General features: G+C 45.3%; 1 protein-coding gene across 1 annotated transcript in view; it reads right to left on the bottom strand.

Annotated features, from left to right (window-relative positions):
- The window catches only part of LOC137322206 (calpain-14-like), a 110367-nt gene that overhangs the window by 45062 nt on the left and 39803 nt on the right, over positions 1-25502 (bottom strand). The window contains exons 4-8 of the mRNA XM_067985321.1: positions 24271-24389; positions 13666-13802; positions 7979-8153; positions 5543-5614; positions 810-898 (exon numbers count right to left, since the gene is read on the bottom strand). Coding sequence (XP_067841422.1) covers positions 810-898; positions 5543-5614; positions 7979-8153; positions 13666-13802; positions 24271-24389 — 592 coding nt within the window. The remainder of the gene's footprint in view (positions 1-809; positions 899-5542; positions 5615-7978; positions 8154-13665; positions 13803-24270; positions 24390-25502) is intronic.

The raw sequence follows: 25502 nt of genomic DNA, 5'->3' as shown, positions 1-25502 counted from the left end.
CCAGAAAATTGATAAAAAGGGAGAAAATAGAATATGAGAGTAAACTAGCAAGAAATATAAAAACGGATTGTAGGAGCTTCTAGGAGTGTGTAAAAAGGAAGAGAGTAGCAAAAGTAAATGTTGGTCTCTTAGAGGCTGAGACAGGAGAAATTATAATGGGGAATAAGGAAATGGCAGATGCATTAAACAAATATTTTGTATCTGTCTTCACAGTAGAAGACACAAAAAGCATCCTGGAAATTGTGGGGAACCACTCGAGTAAATGAGAGTGAGGAACCTAGAACGATTCATATCACTAGAGAAAAAGTACTGGACAAACTAATGAGACTAAAAGCCGACAAATCCCCTGGACCTGATGGTCTACATCCTAGGGATCTAAAAGAGGTGGCTACAGAGATAGTGGATGCAGTGGTTATGATCTTCCAAAATTCTCTAGATTGTGGAACAGTCCCAGAGGACTGGAAGGTAGCAAATGTTAGATGCCACGGGCAGGAATCTAACTGTAACCAGTGGGTCCTCACAGGAAACCCGCTGACAGTTAAAATCCCGCCCCCTACATTAATTCCTAGTCTTGTGTGAAGCTCGTTGCGTTTGTGCTAATTACTGTGATTTTCGGTGCACATTCAAACCTCATTACCACAAGCACATGGGAGCAGTAAAGGAATTGTTGTTCTCAGAGAGATCAAGTTCCAATCTCAGGCACTGATTGTAGAAGAGATTCAGTGAGACCAGGGGAAGGGCTGTTCTGAAGAGAGTTTGGATGAACACAGCTCTTAATAATCAGTTGTCATAGTAACTGCTGAACTCACTGATCGCTCCAACGTCCGTTCCACTCGGTCTTGCCCCCCCATGGATTCCTCACTCGCACTAGCTCCTCCGTCCGGTTTTTATACAACACCTGACCCAAAACAAAGCAAATAACAATTTAGGATTGTCATGGTTTACAGATATATGAGAGAAAGAGGATAAACACAGGGGCCGGAGACGGGACAAACACAGGGGCCGGAGACGGGACAAACACAGGGGCCGGAGACGGGACAAACACAGGGGCCGGAGACGGGACAAACACAGGGGCCGGAGACGGGACAAACACAGGGGCCGGAGACGGGACAAACACAGGGGCCGGAGACGGGACAAACACAGGGGCCGGAGACGGGACAAACACAGGGGCCGGAGACGGGACAAACACAGGGGCCGGAGACGGGACAAACACAGGGGCCGGAGACGGGACAAACACAGGGGCCGGAGACGGGACAAACACAGGGGCCGGAGACGGGACAAACACAGGGGCCGGAGACATTGGCCAATGTATATATTCTCCGCGTAACTGTACTACTAGTCGCCCCCTACCATTGGCTTCTGACCTCCAGCATGTGATGTGGCTGATATCGCTGCGGCTAAATCTGATGCATCCAATAACGTCATGAGTGGCCCTCCCCTCCCCTGCACTCCACCCCTCCCCCTCCTTCTCCTCCCCTCCCTTGCCCTCTCCTCCCCTCCCACGCCCTCCCCTTCCCTTACAGGCAGAATGGAAAAGGAGGGGGTGTAGCCCTGATAAGAAAGGATGACACAAGGACAGTGGTGAGAAAGGATCTTGGCTCGGAAGATCAGGAAGTAGAATCAGTATGGGTGGAAATAAGAAATAACAAGGGGCAGAAAACACTGGCGGGAGCACTTCATAGGCCCGCTAACAGTAGCTATACCATTGGACATGGTATAAATCAAGAAATAATAGGAGCTTGTAACAAAGGTAATGCAATAATCCTGCGGGGCTTTAATCTTCAAAAAAGACTGGGCAAATCAAATTGGCAAAGGCAGTCTGGAGGATGGATTCATGGAATGGATTCGAGACAGTTTCCTAGAACAGTACGTCATGGAACCAACCAGAGAACAAGTTATTTTAGATCTTGTATTGTGTAATGAGACAGGGTTAATTAGTAATCTCACAGTAAAGGATCCTCTGGGGAAGAGTGATCATAATATGATGGAATTTCACATTGAGTTTGAGAGTGATGTACTTAATTCCGAAACTAGAGTCTTAAACTTAAATAAAGCCAATTATATAGGTATGAGGGGTGAGTTGGCTAAGGTAAATTGGGAAATTAGATCAAAAGATATGACAGTAAATAAGTAATGCAAACATTTAAACAAATATTTCAAAATTCTCGACGAATATTCATTGCATTGAGAAATAAAAACTCCACGGGAAAAGTGATTCATCCATGGCTAACTAAAGAAATGAAGGATAGTATTAGATTAAAAGAAGAGGCTTACAATGTTGTGAAGAAGAGTAGTAAGCCTGAGGATTGGGAGAGTTTTAGAAACCAGCAAAGGATGACCAAAAAATTGATAAAGAAGGAGAAAATTGAATATGAGAGTAAACTAGTAAGAAATATAAAAACAGATTGTAAGAGCTTCTCCAAGTGTGTAAAAAGGAAGAGAGTAGCAAAAGTAAACGTTGGTCTCTTAGAGGCTGAGACAGGAGAAATTATAATGGGGAATAAGGAAATGGAAGAGATATTAAACAAATATTTTTTATCTGTCTTCACAGTAGAAGACACAAAAAACATACCAGAAATAGTGGGGAACCAAGGGTCTAATGAGAGTGAGGAACTTATCAGTAGAGAAAAAGTAGTTGAGAAACTAATGGGACTAAAAGCCGATAAAACCCCTGGACCTGATGGCCTACATCCGAGGATTCTAAAAGAGGTGACTGCAGAGATAGTGGATGCATTGGTTATGATCTTCCAGAATTCCCTCGATGCTAGAATGGTCCCAGTAGATTGGAAGGTAGTAAATGTAACCCCGCTATTCAAGAAAGGAGGGAGAGAGAAAACAGGGAACTACAGGCCAGTTAGCCTATCATCAGTCATCGGGAAAATGCTAGACTCTATTGTTAAGGACTTAGTCACAGAGCACTTAGAAAATCATAATATGATTAGGCAGAGTCAACATGGTTTTATGAAAGGGAAATAGTGTTTGACAAATTTAATAGAATTTTTTGAGGATTTAACTAGCATGGTAGATAAATAGGATGCAGTATATTTTGATTTTCAAAAGGCATTCGATAAGGTGCCACACCAAAGGTTATTGTGCAAGATAAGGGCTCATGGGGTTGGGGGTAACATATTAGCATAGATAGAGGATTGGTTAACGGACAGAAAAGAGAGTAGGAATAAACGGGTCATTTTCGGGTTGGCAGGCTGTAATTAGTGGGGTGCCACAAGGATCAGTGCTTGGGCCTCAGCTATTTACAATCTATATTAATGATTTAGATGAGGGGACCGAGTGTAATGTATCCAAGTTTACTGATGATACAAAGCTAGGTGGGAAAGTAAGCTATGAGGAGGACACAGAGTCTGCATAGGGATACAGACAGGTTAAATGAGTGGGCAAGAAGGTGGCAGATGGAGTATAATGTGGGGAAATGTGAGGTTATTCACTTTGGTAGGAAGAATAGAAAAACAGAATATTTTTTAAATGGTGAGAAACTGTTAAATGTTGGTGTTCAGAGAGATTTGGGTGTCCTGGTACAAGAAAAAACAGAAAGTTAACATGCAGGTACAGCAAACAATAAGGAAAGCAAATGACATGTTGGCCTTTATTGCAAGGGGGTTGGAGTACAAGAGTAAGGAAGTCTTACTACAATTGTATAGGGCTTTAGTGAGACTTCACCTGGAGTACTGTGTACAGTTTTGGTCTCCTTATCTAAGAAAGGATATACTTGCCTTAGAGGTGGTGCAATGAAGGTTCACTAGATTAATATCTGGGATGAGAGGGTTATCCTATGAGGAGAGATTGAGTAGAATGGGTCTATACTCTCTTAGAACCATCGAACCATAGAAAAGATACAGCACAGAGGGGGGCCATTCGGCCCATCGTGTCTGTGCCGGCTCGAAGAACAACCAGGTGCCCATTCTAATCCCACCTTCCAGCACCCGATCCGTAGCCCTGCAGCTTACAGCACTTTAGGTGCAGGTCCAAGTAATTTTATAAGAGTTGAGGGTACTTGCCTCTACCACCAATTCTGTCAGTGAATTCCATACACCCACCACCCTCTGGGTAAAAAAGTTTATCCTCGTGTCCCCTCTAATCCTTCCACCAATCAGCTTAAATTTATTTCCTCTAGTTCTTGAATTCTCCGCTAGGGGAAACAGGTACTTCCTGTCTACTCTATCTAGGCCCCTCTGGAGTTGAGAAGAATGAGAGGTGATCTCATTGAAACATACAAGATTCTGAGCGGGCTTGACAGGGTAGATGCTGAGAGACTGTTTCTCCTGGCTGGTGAGTCTAGAACTAGGGGTCATAGTCTCAGGATAAGGGGTCGGCCATTTAAGACTGAGATGAGGAGGAATTTCTTCACACAGAGGGTTGTGAATCTTTGGAATTCGCTACCCCAGAGGGCTGTGGTTGCTCAGTCGTCGAGTATATTCAAGGCTGAGACAGATAGATTTTTGGACTCTAAGGGAATCGAGGGATATGGGGATAGGGCGGGAAAGTGGAGTTGAGGTCAAAGATCAGTTATTATCTTATTGAATGGCGGAGCAGGCTCGAAGGGCCGTATGGCCTACTCCGGTTTCTATTTCTTATGTTCTTATGTTCCCCTCCCCTCTCCCGCACTCCTCTCCCCTCCCCCTCGGGATGGGGTGTGACTTGGAGGGGAACATGCAGGTGGTAGAGGTCGCGGGTTTGGGAGGTGCTGTTGAAGAAGCCTTGGCAAGTTTCTGCAGTGCATCCTGTGGATGGTACACATTATGAAAACATTCTTTCTTTAGTGAAAAATAATCCATGAGGATTAAATAAAACCAATGCTCATTTTGCCAGTAAAACCCTGTTCACTTGTGTTATTTGTAGAGAAACTCGGAGCCCACTGTGTGGGACACCACCAGGGTGGAAACTGTAAAAGAGAAGAGGAGGTAAATCAAGGAGTGACAGCAAATCTAGGCTTTAGAAACCTGTTGATCATAGGAGGGAGGGAAGACTGAGGGACGTGAGGCGTTCCTCTGTATTGAGGTCCTGGGAATGAATGAGTTAGACTAGGAGACAACAACAACTTGTGCCTTTAACGTAGCAGAACGTCCCAAGGAGCTTCACCGACATGTAATCACACGATATTTGACACTGAGCCAAAGGAGGAGATATTAGAACAGGTGACCAAACGCGTGGTCAAAGAGGAGATGGTGCAAAGACTCTCGACTTCGACACAGGGAGGAGGAGAGATGAAGCACAGTCTACTTACAGCTTAGGAGAGACAACAGAGGCAAGTTTGGAGGAGCACTGACCATAGTGTTGATAAAATAGAGAGAGACAAGTCAGGTTGTGAGCTTGGTGTCAACAGCCTGATCTCAGTCTCTGGCCTATCTTGTCCGGCTCAGTACGATCCAATGTGTCAGCTTCACACATTCTGAAGGACTGGCCTGTCCTCTCTGCATGAGTTGGAATATTTCATTGCCCCCACCCCCAGCTTGTGTCACCCGGACATCTTCCAGCCTCTCTAACATTTAGGGGCAATTCTTGAACAAGGACAATCTGAAGATGTTACCTCTTCAACACCGGTTACTGAATAGGCATGAGTCAGCACCAATCCATTCGCCAACACCTGCTCTCTGCCTTTCTGGTTATCAAAACAAAAAGCATAAAATCACTGGAAGATAACATTTAATCACTCTTTACCTGCAGTAAAATTGTGCTCCAACTGGCGATGTGATATTGGGAATTCCAATCCTCTGTACCACACAGACATGCAGCTACAATTCCCACAGGGTGAGTACCAGTGTTCTAAACTGGATAGCCCAGTGGTGAAGGATAGAACCCTAGAGCCTGATCATCAGTTGCTTCCAAGCCTTTATTCACAGAGCTCCACATTATCAGCTCTCTTTAAATGGATGCAAGAGAGTTCCCAATTGATACGCACCATCTGAATACAATTAACATTAATTGATATAAATCGCATGGATACAATTAACACCAGGGCTCTAGCATGTTAGTGTGGATATTGTCCAAGCAGATGCTCCTCTCATTGATGTAAGCTCAGCCCGAGTCCTGGACTCAGGAGAAACCGGGTTTGAATCCCGGGGGGAGGGGGAGACTGCGTAGGCCTTCGCCCATCTTGGATGGACAAAATGAGAAGCAGAGCAAGCATCGCTCGCCTGGTCCAACGGCAATTCACCCAACGGGCATTTTGTCCCCAGCACGAATCTCCGGAGAGTCACCCAGCATCACTCTCGCATGTTTCCAGCATGACATTGGCCCCAAGACTGGGATCAGCTCTAACGCACTGTGTCCTCAGCCATGGAAGGTACTCGGTGCAAACTTCTGGGAAACTGTCTCCATCAGGGGGAGGGGAGCAGGCGCAGAGTGCGACCCTTTGATGGGGTGAAGGCCTGTACTGAGGTGATGCTTCAGTGAAGAGTCCCTTAACTGTTTGGCAATCAAAAAAAAAGAACGCTGGTCCAACACATTTTGAAAAACCCTTTAAGTGGATTAACTTCTTGGTTAAAATGGCAGACAGAGCGACTTGACGTGATTGCGCTAAAGCCGTTACGAATATCGCACAGTGCAATTCCAGGGACTTACATTTTTCACCAGTTATAGCGTTACCCAGGGAGAACATGCCACTGGTCCAGAGCCTGTGGCCCAGAAACTCCACGGGGCGTGGACAATCACACTGGGTTCACGACCTCTGCAGAACTCCCTCATTAACCCCGCCAAAGTTCACAGGGTGGGGGAGGGGCCTTCACAACGAGGCCTTCAGCAGATTGGGGGCACGTCTGTGGTGATTCCCCCGCCCATCCTCCTTCCACTGAAGACCCCGGAAACTCCAGCGGTAGTTTGCCATCCTGAGGGAGTGCCGGGTTCGTCCTCCCCTCTCCCCCCTCTCTTCAGGCGGGCAGTAGCTCCACCCCCTACAAGGTCATCCTGAAAACTGCAGAGTATCCTCTGCGGCCGTTCTGACGCGCTCCCACCACACTTAGAGCAGGAGTCTGCCACAACACGGCCCATCAGACTAACCTTACAAGTCCTACGATTGAGGGATTGGACTATGAGGGGCGAGTACGTAAATTGGGCAGGTTCTCAGTGGAACAGAGAAGGTTGAGAGAGGATATAATTGCTGTGTCTCTGTCCCGCTCTCGAGTAGCGGGACACCTCATTATAATATTTAAATCAGGCTCCCACAGTACACGGCTCGGGAAACCCGGCCGCTAAACGGAGACAGGAGCAGCCGGATCCAGCAGGTAAGTGCTTTTTATAAGCACTGCTTGTGAGGGAGGAGGAGCAGGGCTGCATCGCCCACCCCAGCCCCTCCAGCAAGCCTTCAGCAGATCGCGGCCCCTCCTCACTGCCACGATCGGCCGACCCCACCCAACCCGCCCTCCTCACGATCTTTACCTCACTCCCTCCCCTCCTCGCTGCCACTCTCCGAGGCCCCTCGCACCGTGCCCTGATCTTTTCCAATTGCCCGGGGATCTACCGCTGGCTTTCCCGTCCTGTCAATCCGTCTGGCTGCCGGGCGAGAAAGGGAATTTAAAAAAATGATAATGAGGTCTTGCTGTTAAATTCAGCGGGACCTCCGCGTTCCCGGGATTTCCAGGATCGCCCCCCGACCCCCACACACACTACGTTACCGTACCCACTTTCCTAATTTACATCCCACACTTCCACACTGGGACTAGTTACCTTTCTCAACTGAGCATTTCGAAGGACCATGCAGCTCTGCATTAGATGCACCTCCTGTTCCCTTCCAAATGTCCCAGTCGATTACTGTGAGGAAGCCTCCTCTCACGGAAGATATTTACCCTCCCCCCCACCAGCCCCACCCCTCCCCACCCACCCACCCACCTCACGCTCCCAGTCCATCATTTTCTAAACTTTCCAGTCGTTTACCACAATGAAGATTACTTGTACTGGAGGATCATGTGTTTTTTTTTAGGGTAGAGTTCACACAGAAGGGCAGGGAAGGTAAAGATAGGCCTCTTACCAAGGAGGGGGTGTGACAGCCCATGAAGGACCCGAGCTCGACGGCCCTTTTCAGCATCTTCCACAGGTCCGAAGGTGGATTCTTCAGCGAGACCAGGGACTTAATCCCACCCGTGAAGTCCACCAAGGCCTCAGAAATTTGTCCCATATGCAAATCTCCGTATGATCCATACAGCCTGTCACACACAAGTTATATCTGGTTATCATCCATCGTTGTCATGGTTACACATCCTACCACGGTAGGATATTAATAAACGGAACCAGCTAGAATCACGGGCAGCCTATGTTCAACACAACACGGACACCACGTGAGCTCTAGTGTCTGGGCATCTAGGCTCCGAGACACTTTGGGCCAGAAATTCTGGAGGGGCACCAAGGACAGAGAGTGGGGGAGGGTGGGGGCGGGGGTGGGGGTGGGCAGTGAGGAAATGGCCTGCCTGTGGCTGGAATTTAGGGCAGATCAGTTCCACTGGGAACCCGCCTTGGGTTTTGTGTCCAGCAATGGGCGGACGGGTTGGGGGGAAGAGGAAGCTGTGGGCTGATCTTCCCCCACCCCAATCCCACTTCAAGGGGACATGTCTGGGGTCCATGCCAGGAACACTGTCTATTCCCCTCAAGAGAACTCTCGGCAGCTGGAAGTTGGCTCGAGTTCTTATGCGGCCTCCGGAAAGGCCCCAGACCTTTGGGAGGCAGAGGTAAATCTATTCCCGAGGGGGTCCATTACTCTCTGTTGAAAGAATCCTGTCTCCTGTTGGGGCTGAAGGTGGTGTTGATGAGTTTTGTTTCTCCTCAGCCTGGGCCAGGCCTAGGGCACCTCTGGCACAGCGGGCTGTGGTATCTCTCCATCTTTCCTTAAGATCAGGACGAGCACTGCTGAAGCACCTATTCAGGGTCCAGATCCACAATCGGAATCGGACTTGCACTCCCGGTGAATGAGGGGGAGGAGGATTCCGTGCCACCGGAATTGCACCAGCGGAACCCCTAGAATCTCAGGCCCCTTTATGTTTTTTTTGAATGACAGATACACAGGGGGTCAGTCAAGGTAAAGAGAAAAGACCAGATAATGTTTCCGAAGTAACCCGGTGCAGGAACTCTGATCGAGGGTCTACGCCCAAAATGTTACCGTGGGGGGTAAATTTTAACTTCTATCGCCGGGCGCAAAACCGTGAAGAGGCTTTGATTGGCCTCAATAGGGTTGCCATTGCACCCGCCTACTTCCCTTCTGGGTTTGGCGCCCGCAAATCACCCCTCCCCCCCCCCCCACCGGACTCTTCCCGCTGGCATATTAAAATTGTGCCCCATAGGTCCAAAGTCACCTGTTCCTCCCAAACATCTTACACTTACACCATGTGATATGCTCCTCCTGCAAGATGTGGGAAGTCATGGACACTACGAGTGTCCCTGCCAACCATGTGTGCGGGAAGTGTGTCCACCTGCAGCTACTGACCGATCGTATCTCGGAGCTGGAGCTGCGGGTGGACTCACTGTGGAGCATTCGCGATGCAGAGAAACTCGTGGATAGCACGTTTAGCGAGTTGGTCACACCGCAGGTAAAGGGTATACAGGCAGGAAGTGAATGGGTGACCACCAGGAAGAGTAAGAGATGCAGGCAGGTAGTGCAGGGGTCCCCTGTGGCCATCCCCCTCTCAAACAGATATGCCACTTTGGATGCTGTTGGGGGGGATGACTTATCAGGGGAAGGCAGCAGCAGCCAACTTCCTGGCACCACGGGTAGCTCTGCTGCACAGGCTGGGAGGAAAAAGAGTGGCAGAGCTATAGTGATAGGGGACTCAATTGTAAGGGGAATAGACAGGCGTTTCTGCGGCCGCAACCGAGACTCCAGGATGGTGTGTTGCCTCCCTGGTGCAAGGATCAAGGATGTCTCGGAGCGGCTACAGAACATTTTGGAGAGGGAGGGCGAACAGCCAGCTGTCGTGGTGCACATAGGCACCAACGATATAGGTAAAAAAGGGGATGAGGTCCTAAAAGCAGAATATAGGGAGTTAGGAGGTAAATTAAAAAATAGGACCTCAAAGGTAGTAATCTCAGGATTGCTGCCAGTGCCACGTGCTAGTCAGAGTAGAAATAGGAGGATATTTCAAATGAATACGTGGCTAGAGGAATGGTGCAAGGGGGAGGGATTCAAATTCCTGGGATACTGGAAACGGTTCTGGGGGAGGTGGGACCAGTACAAACCGGATGGTCTGCACCTGGGCAGGGCCGGGACCGCTGTCCTAGGAGGAGTGTTTGCTAGTGCTGTTGGGGAGGGTTTAAACTAAAGTGGCAGGGGTTTGGGAACCTGAGCAGGGAGAGAGAGGAAAGCGTAACAGGAAGGGACAGAAGGTATGGAGTAATAGGTAAAGTGTTAAAAAAGGAAAAAGCAGGAACTAAGCGTCACAAAACAGATTTGAAAGTTCTTTATCTGAATGCACGTAGCATTCGTAATAAAATGGACGAGTTAACGGCACAAATAACTACGTATGGGTATGATCTTGTGGCCATTACAGAAACATGGCTGCAGGGTGACAACGACTGGGAATTAAATATGCCAGGGTATTTAACAATCAGGAAGGACAGGCAGGAAGGAAGGGGAGGTGGGGTGGCTATGTTAATAAAGGAAGGAATCACTGTAATACAGAGAAATGATATTGGGACAAAGCATCAAGATAATGAAACAGTTTGGGTGGAGATAAGGAATAATAAGGGAAAAAAAACATTAGTGGGCGTAGTATATAGGCCTCCTAATAGTTGCAACTCTGCTGGAAGAAGTATTAATCAGGAGATAGTCGGGGCATGTAATAAGGGAACAGCCATAATTATGGGGGATTTTAATTATCATATTAACTGGACAAATCAAATTGGGCAGAGCAGCCTTGAGGACGAGTTCATTGAGTGCATCAGGGATGGATTTCTTGAGCAGTATGTAACTGAACCTACAAGGGGGCAGGCAACCTTGGACCTGGTCCTGTGTAATGAGTCAGGATTAATTAATAATGTCCTAGTTAAGGATCCCCTTGGAACGAGCGACCACAACATGGTTGAATTCCATATCCAATTAGAGGGTGAGAAGGTTGATTCTCAAACAAGCGTACTGAGCTTGAATAAAGGAGACTATGATGGTATGAGAGCGGAATTGATTAAAGTGGACTGGGAAAATAGATTAAAGGGTAAGACGGTACATGAGCAGTGGTGTTCATTTAGGGAGTTATTTTACAACTTTCAAAATAAATATATTCCACTGAGGAAAAAAGGGTGTAAAAGAAATGACAGCCATCCGTGGCTAAGTAAAGAAATCAAGGATAGTATCCGACTAAAAACAAGGACATATAAGGTAGCCAAACTTAGTGGGAGGATAGAAGATTGGGAATTCTTCAAAAGACAGCAAAAAGTAACTAAAGGATTGATTAAGAAAGGGAAGTTAGATTATGAAAAGAAATTAGCAAAAAATATAAAAACAGATAGCAAGAGTTTCTATAGTTATATAAAAAGAAAAAGGGTGGCTAAGGCAAACATAGGTCCCTTAGAGGATGAGACCGGGAAATTAATGGTGGGAAACATGGAGATGGCAAAAATGCTGAACAAATATTTTGTTTCAGTCTTTACAGTAGAGGGCACTAAGAATATCCCAACACTGGACAAACAGGGGACTCTCGGGGGGGAGGAGCTAAATACGATTAAAATCACTCAGGAGATGGTACTCAGTAAAATAATGGGACTCAAGGCGGATAAATCCCCTGGACCTGATGGCTTCCATCCTAGGGTCTTGAGGGAAGTGGCAGTAGGGATTGTGGATGCTTTGGTGATAGTTTTCCAAAATTCCCTGGACTCAGGAGAGGTCCCGGCAGATTGGAAAACTGCTAATGTAACACCGTTATTTAAAAAGGGTAGTAGGCAGAAGGCTGGAAATTATAGGCCAGTTAGCTTAACATCTGTGGTGGGTAAAATTTTGGAGTCTATTATTAAGGAGACAGTAACGGAACATTTAGATAAGCATAATTTAATAGGACAAAGTCAGCATGGCTTTATGAAGGGGAAGTCATGTCTGACAAATTTGCTTGAGTTCTTCGAGGATATAACGTATAGGGTGGATAAAGGGGAACCAGTGGACGTAGTGTATTTAGACTTCCAGAAGGCATTCGACAAGGTGCCACATAAAAGATTATTACTTAAGATAAAAAATCACGGGATTGGGGGTAATATTCTGGCATGGGTGGAGGATTGGTTATCGAACAGGAAGCAGAGAGTTGGGATAAATGGTTCATTTTCGGACTGGCAACCAGTAACCAGTGGTGTTCCACAGGGGTCGGTGCTGGGTCCCCAACTCTTTACAATCTATATTAACGATTTGGAGGAGGGGACCGAGTGCAACATATCAAAATTTGCAGATGATACAAAGATGGGAGGGAAAGTAGAGAGTGAGGAGGACATAAAAAACCTGCAAGGGGATATAGACAGGCTGGGTGAGTGGGCGGAGATTTGGCAGATGCAATATAATATTGGAAAATGTGAGGTTATGCACTTTGGCAGGAAAAATCAGAGAGCAAGTTATTTTCTTAATGGCGAGAGACTGGAAAGTACTGCAGTACAAAGGGATCTGGGGGTCCTAGTGCAAGAAAATCAAAAAGTTGGTATGCAGGTGCAGCAGGTGATCAAGAAAGCCAACGGAATGTTGGCTTTTATTGCTAGGGGGATAGAATATAAAAACAAGGAGGTATTGCTGCAGTTATATAAGGTATTGGTGAGACCGCACCTGGAATACTGCATACAGTTTTGGTCTCCATACTTAAGAAAAGACATACTTGCTCTCGAGGCAGTACAAAGAAGGTTCACTCGGTTAATCCCGGGGATGAGGGGGCGGACATATGAGGAGAGGTTGAGTAGATTGGGACTCTACTCATTGGAGTTCAGAAGAATGAGAGGCGATCTTATTGAAACATATAAGATTGTGAAGGGTCTTGATCGGGTGGATGCAGTAAGGATGTTCCCAAAGATGGGTGAAACTAGAACTAGGGGGCATAATCTTAGAATAAGGGGCTGCTCTTTCAAAACTGAGATGAGGAGAAACTTCTTCACTCAGAGGGTGGTCGGTCTGTGGAATTTGCTGCCCCAGGAAGCTGTGGAAGCTACATCATTAGATAAATTTAAAACAGAAATAGACAGTTTCCTAGAAGTAAAGGGAATTAGGGGTTATGGGGAGCGGGCAGGAAATTGGACATGAAGCTGAGTTCGGATCGGTCAATGCCCTGTGGGTGGCGGAGAGGGCCCAGGGGCTATGTGGCCGGGTCCTGCTCCGACTTCTTGTGTTCTTTAGATTTGTGGTTGGGATCAGATCAGCCATGATCTTATTGAATGGCGGAGCAGGCTCGAGGGGCCGATTGGCCTACTCCTGCTCCAATTTCTTATGTTCTTATGTTCTTATGTCTCAAATTACTCACATACAGTATCCCAAAGTGTTATTTTTCTGGAAGAAATCAATCTAATTTGGATTTGAATAAATGAATGACTATAACTGCTGGATGTCTATTAAATACAGTGAGTCAGGTTAGAAGCCCGAGGTATTCCTTTTCTCAGGGATTGTCACTCCCTCACATCCATGTCCAGAAGGACTCTCTCCGTGCACGACACTTGTGTTACGATTCTGTGCCTCTCGCTGCCCAGTGCCTCCCCTTCTATTGGAAGATCTCTTACTTGGCGTAGGCCTTCTCCAGCAGAGCGCACCAGAACTCATTCTTGTCACATGACCGAACGAAAATCAGCTGACCCCTTTCATCGGTAGGGAGGCGGTCGTCAACTACAACATCAACCCAGTCACCAAAATGCCAGAACTGAAATTAGAGAGGAACACACTTTCCATTTAGGCCATTGAAAAATCCCTCCTCTTTCATGTATATTGCATATAATTACATAGAATTTACAGCACATTTGGCCCAACTGGTCTATGCCGGAGTTTATGCTCCACACGAGCCTCATTCCACCTTTGTTCATCTCACTCTATCTGCATGGCCTTCTACTCCTTTCTCCCTCATGTACTCATCCCCTCAAATCTCTTAAAAAACCCAAGAACATCTTAGACTCAACTACTACTTGACGTCCTGAGGCTGTGTTAAGGTAGGTGTCAGCCGTGGCTCAGTGAGTCCTTCTCTTACCTCTGAATCACATAGTTGTGGGTTCAAGTCCCACTCCAGAGGTTTGAGTACACAATCCCAGCTGACACTCCCTAGTGCAGTATGGAGAGAGTATTGTACTGATGGTGGTGCTGTCTTTCAGATGAGAGATTAAACTGAGGCCCTATTCACAGAAAGAGTTTCTCCACTGTGTCCTGGCCAATATTTATCCCTCAACCAACATCACTTAAAAAAAACAGATTATCAGGTCATTATCACATTGCTGTTTGTGGGACCTTGCTGTGTGTAAATTGGCTGCTGCATTTCCTACATTACAACAGTGACTACACTGCATTGGCTGTAAAGTACTTTGAGGTCATGAAAGGCACTTGAAACCTTCCCTCAACATCCACGTACAGAAAAGACTGTTGGACAATTCCTCTCTCGCCTCTAACCTCTGCCCAGGCACAAAGTTCCTTCACCGCCTGGGTGGTTATCTGGTGGGAAGGCTCACACATCCTTTATTGAACGCATCTCATTTTTAATGGATGAAGATGAAAATCTGTCCCCTTGTCTCTCTGTATTCGAATCGATAGTACTGTGGCCACTGCTCCTCTCAGCTTTCCTCTCCTGTTCTTTCAGAGCTCCGTTGACATTGCCCTACATGCTGTTCCTCTTCTTCTCTACAACCCCACCTGAGTCTTGGAATCAAGACCCATCGCACCAGTCTCTGATTCATTCATTCCCAGGACCTTCTGATTTCTCTCAGGCTTCCCTTCGTCCTACAATCCACAAGCTTTTAAAACCTGAGCTTGGAATCACACCTCCTGGTTTCCCTCCTCATCCTCCTCCTCCCTCTCTCCTCCCTTCCTCCGTCCTCTCTCCTCCTCCCTCCTCCCTCGGGTGTACAGCACGGTGGATCTTGGACCACAGTCTGGGTCTTTCAATTTTAAAATAACCATATCCATAACAACCAACATAAGTTCATCACCTTTTCATCTTCTGTTAAAGGTGTGGCTAATAGCCCACTGATTGACATGAGTACATTACAAAGCAGCAGAGTGATTGTCCTCAACACAATTGTTTGCTTTGAACCACAGATTTAATCCATTCGTGACTGCAAACCATGACAAAATCAGGCCGACATGTCTATTTGCTTTCAACAAGTTGCCAAGTTCACCCAACCCACCTCTGTAAAGGGAATGAATGCCAAACTCGAAATAGCTTTTATTCGACGCACGAATATTCCTTCAAAATCATAGAACCAGGAGGAGGCCACTCAGCCCCTTGAGCCTTCTCCACCATTCAATAAGATCATGGCTGATCTGTATCTTAACTCCATTTACCCACCTTTGGTCCATATTCCTTGATACCCTGACCTAATAAAAATCTGTCGATCTCAGTCATGAAAATTTCAATTGTCTCAGTATCCACTGACTTTTGGAGGAGAACATTTCAGATTTCCTCAGATGACCCTTTGTGTGAAAAAGTGCTTCCTGATTTCACTCCTGAAGGGCCTAGCTCTAATTTTAAGATTTTACCCCCGTGCTCTGGACACCCCCCACCAGAGGAAATAGTTTCTCTATATCTAATCTATCAAATCCTTTTATTCTTTTAAACATCTCGATTAGATCAACACTCAATCTTTTATACTCAAGGGAATACAAGCCAAGTCTATGCAACCTGTCCTCATAATTTAACCCCTTTAGCTCCGGCATCATTCTGGTGAATCTTGGAATCTCTGCAAGGCCAATATATGCTTCCTGAGGCGTGGTGCCCAGAACGCAGTTCTCTAGATGGGGTCTGACCAAGACTCTGTACAACTGAAGACTTCAACGTTTTAAATTGGGGGAAGGCAAATTTTACAGAACTAAGAGGTGATTTGGCAGAAGTGGACTGGACACAACTACTTGAGGAGAAATCAGTGGCAAGCCAGTGGGAGGCACTAAAAAGTGAAATTCTACAGACACATCCCCTCAAAGAAAAAGGATGCCCCTGCCAAATTTAGAGCCCCCTGGTCGTCTAGAAGTATACGGGGCAAGATAAAGCAGAAAAAGAAAGCTTATGACTGTCACAGAAAACAAAATACTGCAGAAAGCCTAGAGGAGTATAGAAAGTACAGGGATGATGTAAAAACGGAAATAAGGAAAGCAAAGAGAGGACATGAAAAAATATTAGCTAGCAAGATTAAAGAAAACCCAAAGATGTTTTATCAGTACATTAAGAACAAGAGGCTAGCAAAGGAAAAGGTGGGACCTATCAGGGATGATAAGGGTAACTTGGGTGTAGAAGCAGAGGATGTGGGTAGGGCTTTAAATGAATATTTTCTCTCCATATTCACAAAGGAAATGGATGATCCAGATGTAGTAGTTAAAGAGGAGAGGTGTGAAATATTGGATAAGGTAAACATAACGAGAGAGGAAGTACGAGAGGGACTGGAATCCTTGAAAGTTGATAAGTCACCAGGGCCGGATGGATTTTTTCCTGGGCTATTGAAGGAAGCCAGGGAGGAAATAGCGGATGCTCTGAGGATCATTTTCCAATCCTCACTAGATACAGGGGTGGTACCGGAGGACTGGAAGACTGCAAACGTAGTACCATTGTTTAAAAATGGTACGAGGGAAAGGCCGAACAATTATAGGCCGGTCAGTCTTACCTCGGTGGTGGACAAACTATTAGAATCAATACTGAGAGACAGGATAAACTGTCACTTGGAAAGGCATGGTTTAATCAGGGAAAGTCAGCATGGATTTGTTCCGGGGAGGTCATGCCTTACAAATGTGATTGAATTCTTTGAGGAAGTGACAAGGAGGATTGGTGAGGGTAGTGCAGTGGATGTTGTCTACATGGATTTTAGTAAGGCATTTGACGAGGTCCCACATGGCAGTCTGGTCAGAAAGGTAAAAGCCCATGGGATACAGGGAAATGTGGCGAATTGGATCCAAAATTGTCACAGTAACAGGAAACAAAGGGTAAAAGTCGATGGATGTCTTTGTGAATGGAAATCCGTTTCCAGTGGTGTGCCACAGGGCTCAGTGTTGGGTCCCTTGCTGTTTGTGGTATATATTAATGATTTGGACTTGAATGTAGGGGGCATGATTGGCAAATTTGCAGACGGCACAAAAATTGGCCGTGTAGTTGATAGTGAAGAGGATAGCTGTAGACTCCAAGAGGATATCAGTGGGTTGGTGGAGTGGGTGGAAAAATGTCAAATGGAGTTCAACCCGGAGAAGTGTGAGGTAATGCACTTCGGGAGGGCAAACAGTAAAAGGAAATACACAGTAAACGGGAATATATTGAGAGGAATAGAGGAAGTGAGAGACCTTGGAGTGCATGTGCACAGGTCCCTGAAGGTGGCAGTACAGGTAGATAAGGTTGTGAAGAAGGCATACGGAACGCTCTCCGTTATTAGCCGAGGTATAGAATACAAAAGCAGGGATGTAATGATGGAACTGTATAAAACGCTGGTAAGGCCACAGCTGGAGTATTGTGCGCAGTTCTGGTCACCACATTACAGGAAGGATGTAATTGCTCTGGAGAGAGTGCAGAGAAGATTTACAAGAATGTTGCCAGGGCTTGAAAATTGCAGCTACGAGGAGAGATTGGATAGGCTGGGGTTGTTTTCCTTGGAGCAGAGGAGGCTGAGGAGAGACTCGATTGAGGTGTACAAAATTATGAGGGGCCCAGATAGAGTAGACAGGAAGTACCTGTTTCCCCTAGCGGAGAGTTCAAGAACAAGAGGACATAGATTTAAGCTGATTGGCGGAAGGATTAGAGGGGACATGAGGAAAAACCTTTTTTACCCAGAGGGTGGTGGGTGTACGGCATTCGCTGCCCGAATTGGTGGTAGAGGCAAGTACCCTCAACTCTTTTAAAAAGTACCTGGACCAGAACCTAAAGTGCTGTGAGCTGCAGGGCTACAGACCGGGTGTTTGAAGGTGGGATTAGAATGGGCACCTGGTTGCTCTTTGAGCCAGCACGGACACGATGAGCCGAATGGCCCCCTTCTGTGCTGTACCTTTTCTATGGTTCTATGAAGAATAATTTCCTCCCCTTTGTATTCCAGCCCTGCTATATATGAAATAAAAGCTAATATTCCATTAGCCTTTTTGATTGCTTTTTGTACCTATCTTTTCTTTGATATAAATTAATGGCCTGGACTTGGGTATAGAGGGTATAATTTCAAAGTTTGCCGATGACACAAAACTCGGAAATGCAGTAAATAATGTGGAGGATAGTAACAGACTTCAGAAGGACACAGACAGACTGGTGAAATGGGCAGACACATGGCAGATGAAATTTAATGCAGAGAAGTGTGAAGTGATTCATTGTGGTAGGAAGAATAAACTAAATGGTACAATTTTAAAGGGGATGCAGCAACAGGGAGGCCAGGAGGTGCACATACACAAATTTTTGAAGGTGGCAGGAGAAGGCTGTTAAAAGAACATGAGAACATGGGAACATAAGAAATAGGAGCAGGAGTAGGCCATATGGCCCCTCGAGCCTGCTCCGCCATTCAATAAGACCATGGCTGATCTTTGACCTCAACTCCCAATCCCCATATCCCTTGATTCACCAAGAGTCCAAAAATCTGTCGATCTCAGCCTTAAATATACTCAATGACTCAGCATCCACAGCCCTCTGGGGTAGAGAATTCCAAAGATTCACAACCCTCTGTGTGAAGAAATTCCTCCTCATCTCGGACTTAAATGGCCGACACCTTATCCTGCGACTATGCCTTCTAGTCCTAGACTCTCCAGCTAGGGAAACAACCTCTCAGCCTCTACCCTGTGAAGCCCCCTCAGAATCTTTTATGTTTCAATGAGATCACCTCTCATTCTTCTAAACTCAAGAGTATAGGCCCATTCTACTCAACCTCTCATTCCAGGAATTAATCTAGTGAACCTTCATTGCACCACCTCTAAGGCAAGTATATGCTTCCTTAGATAAGGAGACCAATACTGTATGCAGTACTCCAGGGGAGGTCTCACCAAAGCCCTGTACCATTGTAGTAAGACTGCCTTATTCTTGTATTCCAACCCCCTTGCAATAAAGGCCAACATGCCATTTGCCTTCCTAATTGCTTGCTGTACCTGCATGCTAACTTTCTGTGTTTCTTGTACCAGGACACCCAAATCCCTCTGGACACCAACATTTAATAGTTTCTCACCATTTAAAAAATATACTGTTTTTCTATTCTTCCTACCAAACCTCACATTTCCCCACATTATACTCCATCTGCCACCTTCTTGCCCACTCACTTAACCGATCTATATCCCTTTACAGACTCTTTGTGTCCTCTTCATAGCTTACTTTCCCACCGAGCTTTGTCAGCAAACTTGGATACATTACACTCGGTCCCTTCATCCAATCATTATTATAGATTGCAAATAGCTGAGGCCCAAGCACCGATCCTTGTGATACCCCACTAGTTACAGCCTGCCAAACTGAAAATGACCTGTTTATCCCTACTCTCTGTCCGTTTTCTGTCTGTTAACCAATCCTCTATCCATGCTATTATGTTACCTCCAACCCCATGAGCCCTTATCTTGCAAAACAAGCTTTTATGTGGCACCTAATCGAAAGCCTTTTGAAAATCAAAATATACTACATTCACTGGTTCCCCTTTATAGATAAGGGAGAACCAGTGGATGTGGTTTATTTGGATTTTCAGAAGGCCTTTGATAAAGTCCCACATAAGAGGTTAGTGTGCAAAATTAAAGCACATGGGATTGGTGGTAATATACTGGCATGGATTGAAAATTGGTTAACAGACAGGAAACAGAGAGTAGGAATAAATGGGTCTTTTTCGGGGTGGCAGGCAGTGACTAGTGGGGTACCGCAGGGATCAGTGCTTGGGCCCCAGCTATTCACAATATATATCAATGATTTGGATGAGGGAACCAAATGTAATATTTCCAAGTTTGCTGACGACTCAAAACTAGCTGGAATCGTGAGTTGTGAGGAGGATGCAAAGAGGCTTCAGGGCGATTTAGACAAGTTGAGTGAGTGGGCAAATACATGGCAGATGCAGTATAATGTGGATAAATGTGAAGTTATCCACTTCGGAAGAAAAACTGAAAGGTAGAGTATTATTTAAATGGTGATAGATTGGGAAATGTTGATGTACAAAGGGACCTGAGTGTCCTTGTACACCAGTCACTGAAAGAAAACATGCAGGTGCAGCAAGCAGTTAGGAAGGCAAATGGTATGTTGGCCTTCATTGCAAGAGGATTTAAGTACAGGAGCAAGGATGTCTTAATGCAATTATACAGGGCCTTGGTGAGACCACACCTGGAGTATTGTGTGCAGTTTCAGTCTCCTTACCTAAGAAAGGATATACTTGCCATAGAGGGAGTGCAGCAAAGGTTCACCAGACTGATTCCTGGGATGGCAGGACTGTTGTATGAGGAGAGATTGGGTCGACTCGGCCTGTATTCACTCGAGTTTAGAAGAATGAGAGGGGATCTCATTGAAATGTATAAAATTCTGACAGGGCTAGACAGACTGCATGCAGGGAGGATGTTTCCCCTGGCTGGGGGGGTCCAGAACGAGGGATCACAGTCTCAGGATACAGGGTAGGACATTTAGGACTGAGATGAGGAGAAATTTCTTCACTCAGAGGGTGGTGAACCTGTGGAATTCTCTACCACAGAAGGCCGTGGAGGCCAAGTCACTGAATATATTTAAGAAGGAGCTCGATAGATTTCTAGACACAAAAGGGGTATGTGGAGAGAGCAGGAATATGGTATTGAGATAGAGGATCAGCCATGACCATATTGAATGGCGGAGCACACTTGAAGGGGCGAATGGCCTACTCCTGCTTCTTTTTTCTATGTTTCTATCTACTCTGCTAGTTACATCCTCAAAAAACGCTAATAAATTTGTCAAACACGATTTCCCTTTCATAAAACCATGTAGACTCTGTCTAATCATATTATGATGTTCTAAGTGCCCTGTTACCACGTCCTTAATAATGGATTCCAGCATTATCCTGATGACTGATGACATGCTAACTGGCCTGTAGTTTCCTGTTTTCCCTCTCCCTCCTTTCTTGAATAGCGGGGTTACATGTGCTACCTTCCAATCCACTGGGACCGTTCTAGAATCTGGGGAATTTTCGAAGATCACAACCAATGCATCCACTATCACTACAGCCACCTCTTTTTGAACACTCGGATGTCGGCCATCAGGTCCAGGGGATTTATTGGCTTTTAGTCCCATTAGTTTCTCAAGTACTTTTTCTCTACTGATAATAATTACTTTAAGTTCCTCACTCTCATTGGCCCATTGGTTCCCCATTATTTCTGGTATGTTTTTTGTGTCTTCTATTGTGAAGACAGATACAAAATATTTGTTTAACGTCTCTGCCATTTCCTTATTTCCCATTATAATTTCTCCTGTCTCAGCCTCTAAGGGACCAACATTTACTTTCACTACTCTCTTCCTTTTCACGTACTTGTAGAAGCTTTTACAATCTGTTTTTATATTTCTTGCTAGTTTACTTTCATATTCTATTTTCTCCCTTTTTATCAATTTTCTGGTCATCCTTTGCTGGTTTCTAAAACTCTCACAATCCTCAGGCTCACTACTCTTCTTCACAACATTGTCGGTCTCTTCTTTTAATCTAATACTCTCCTTAACTTCTTTAGTTCGCACGGGTGGATCACTTTTCCCGTGGAGTTTTTATTTCTCAATGGAATATATATTTGTTAAGAATATTGAAATATTTCTTTAAATGTTTGCCATTGCTTTTCAACCATCAAACCCTTTAATTTGATTTCCCAATCTACCTTAGCCAACTCGCCCCTCATACCTATATAATTGGCTTTATTTAAGTTTAAGACTCTAGTTTCAAACTTAAGTACGTCACTCTCAAACTCAATGTGAAATTCTATCATATTATGATCACTCTTCCCCAGAGGATCCTTTACTATGATATTACTAATTAACCCTGTCTCAATATACAATACAAGACCTAAAATAGCCTTTTTCCTGGTTGGTTCCATGATATGGGATCTCGGACTTTATTAATAGAGGTATAGAATACAAAAGCAAGGAAGCTATGCTAATCCTTTATAAAACACTGGTTCAGCCCCAGCTGGAGTATTGTGTTCAATTCTGGGCACCACATTTTAGGAATGATGTCAAGGCCTTAGGGAGGGTGCAGAGGATATTATTAGAATGGTGCCAGGGATGAGGGACTTCAGTGATGTGGAGAGATTGGAGAAGCTGGGATTGTTCTCCTCAGAGCAGAGAAGGTTAAAGAGAGACTTCCTCACTGACTTCTTTTAAGACCCTGGGTGGGAACCATCAGGTCCTGGAGAAGTTCCATTATTTTCTCTCTTACCATTTGTTTACTTATATTAAATCCAATAACTTCCTGCCCTTGATTTATTTTTAGTTTCCCTGGTACCGTCGGTATTTTGCTCTCTTCCTCTACTGTGAAGGTGGCTCCAAAGTATTCATTTAACAAGTCTGCCATTTCCTTATTATTGATTACAGTATCACCTGCGTCTGTCTTTAATGGGCCCACATTTCTCTTAGCCATTTCCTTTCTCTTAATATATTTATTAATTGTAAACAATTTTACAACACCAAGTTATAGTCCAGCAATTTTATTTTAAATTCACAAGCTTTCGGAGATTTTCTCCTTCCTCAGGTAAATGTTTATTATTAGAACTTTTATTAGAACTTTTATTTATTAAAACTTTTGTTAGCCTGATATCCCTTGCAAGTTTTTATTCGTATTCCCTTTCTGCAGCTCTTAATACTTTCTTTGCATCCCTTTGTTGTATCTTATAGTCCACCTAGTCTGCTGGATTTCTGCTTTTTTTTGCATTTGTGTCAGCCTTTCCTTTTAGCTTTACACTGGACCTTACGTCATTTGTTGACCATGGTTACCTAACTACACAAGTGGAGCTTTTGTCTTTTGGGGTTATGTACTGGTCTTGTATTGTACCAAATACTTCTTTGAATACTTCCCACTATTCGTCAGTAGGTTTACCCGTTAACAATTCAGCCCAGTTTACTGTGATCAGTTTATGTCTCATCCCTTCAAAGTCTGCCTTACTTAAGTTTAAAATCTTAGTGAGTGACTCTGCCTTCTCCCTCTCAAACTTAACGTCAAATTCAATCATGTTATGGTCACGACTTGCCATCACACTGTTAACTAGTTCTGGTTTGATACTCATCACCATATCCAGTATGGCCTGTTCCCTTGTCGGTTCTACAACATATTGTTTCAGAAAACTGTCCCGATTACACTCTAGAAATTCACTGCCTTTACGACTTGAGTTGTTTTGCATCTCCCAGCCGATGTGAAAACTAAAATCTCCCTTTATTACCACTCTGTTTTTTGGAAAAATCTTCCCTGATTTCCGTATTTATGCATTCCACTACTACATCACTACTATCAGGAGGTCTGTAGACAACTCCCACCAGAGTCTTGCATCCTTTGCTGTTTCTTAATTCTACCCAAAGTGTTTCCACTGCCCGCATACCCTTACCGATACCCCTTCTTTCAGTTGCTGTAATCGTGTCTTTTATCAAAATTGCTACACCACCTCCTTTCCCAATTTCCCTGTTCTTGCTAAAGACCTTATAGCCTGCAATATTTCGCTCTTCTTTAGCACAGGTTGCTTCACTGGCACAGAGACTGAGTGATGAACCTCAACTTATACCCACATTGTAAGTTGAACAGTTACATCGATTCCATCCCTGCCCCACTTCCTCTGCTTCTTTTTGTATCCCCGAGGTATATGCAGCACATTTAGCTGCAACAATGGGATATACAGAACGGCAGACACATTACCCCGTAGCAACAGTGAGATTCAGAGCACCGCAGACAGATTACCATAGCAACATTGGATTACAGAGAACAGCAGGAACATTACCATAGCAACAACAGGATACAGAGAAGAGCAGACATTTTACCATAGCAACAGTGGGATATGGAGAATAGCAGACAGATTACCATAGCAACAGTGGGTTACAGGGAACAGCAGACAGATTACCATAGCAACAATGGATTACAGGGAACAGCAGACAGATTACCATAGCAACAATGGATTACAGGGAACAGCAGACAGATTACCATAGCAACAATGGATTACAGGGAACAGCAGACAGATTATCATAGCAACAGTGGGGTACAGATAACAGCAAACACATCAGCTTTAATACTGACCCGGAAATGGAAAATGCCACAATAATTTCTTTGAAAATCTTGATTGTTGGGCACAACATGAGCAAAGAGATCCTGCTGCATAGTCAGAGACGTTAAAGCAGCCAGAAACCAGCAGTCTCCTGGAGGGATAAAAACAACTCGATCAGTGTTACCCATCAGCAGGTCTGACAATGTGTTCAGTCTGTACCGTTTATAGGGGCTCTCACCAGCTCTCCAGAGCTTTCACACTGCAGGAGTGCAGCAGACTGCAGACGAAGGATTTGTCCCTCCCGTCGCCTGTACTCCATGGTGCGATCGACCCCACAATCCAAGAACAGATGGTCCCGTGGAGCCGCAGGAAGTTGTGTCTCCGAATCACTTGGAGTAATGTAACCGCAGGGAGAGTCTAACCGCCCATTTCCTGCCTTGTTCTTCGTGTTGGAGAGCGGAGGCCCAGCAGGCCAAGGGTGATCTGCGGTCCGCAGAATGTTAAAGGGGGAGAGCGAGAGCGCACGGCTCTCTGTCCCGAGAAGAGGAGCAAAATATAGATATTTTTTAAAAACAGCGAGCATGAAAGCACCTCGTGAGAAAGGGCTTGACAAATACCGTTTGCTACTTTGCTGAACACTGTCACAGGACGGATCAGCAATGAACTGTCTCAACGATGCACAGCTGCTCCATCAGTATCCCTCATCCAACATCGTTAAAGTAAAAACAGATTATCGGAGCATTATCACATTGCTGTTTGTGGGATCTTGCTGTGCGCAAATCGGCTGCCGCGTTTCCTACATTACAACAGTGACTACACTTCAAAAAATACTTCATTGGCTGTAAAGCGCGTCCTGAAGTCATGAAAGGTACGATAGAACTGCAAGTCCTTCTTTCTCCCAGCAACCAACACACTGCCTCCTTAAACTGGGGAGTGGGGAGGTGAGGGATGAGGGTGGGGAGAATTGCAGCGGGAGTGTCTATAAATAGAGAGCACCATTTCTGTAACTATGTTAACCCTATAGCGGGGCAAAGATATGAGATACTGAACTCTTGGAAAGGACGTGATGCACAATCCTACGTGTGTCAGCTTGGCTCAGTTGGCAGCACTCTGGACTGAGCAGGTTGTGTGGGCAGTTGGTTCGAAGCCCAACTCCAGGGTTGGAAGGTATGATCTAGGCTCCAGTGCAGCAGGTGAGGGGACTGCAGCATTGTCAGAGGTGCTGCGTTGACCTGCTGTAAGCGGCCTAGCGAGCCCTGACTGG

Source organism: Heptranchias perlo, chromosome 5, assembly GCF_035084215.1.
Source record: "Heptranchias perlo isolate sHepPer1 chromosome 5, sHepPer1.hap1, whole genome shotgun sequence".
Lineage (NCBI taxonomy): Eukaryota > Metazoa > Chordata > Chondrichthyes > Hexanchiformes > Hexanchidae > Heptranchias > Heptranchias perlo.
The sequence above is the reverse complement of the archived record's forward strand: the minus strand, read 5'-3'. Positions and strand labels throughout refer to the sequence as shown.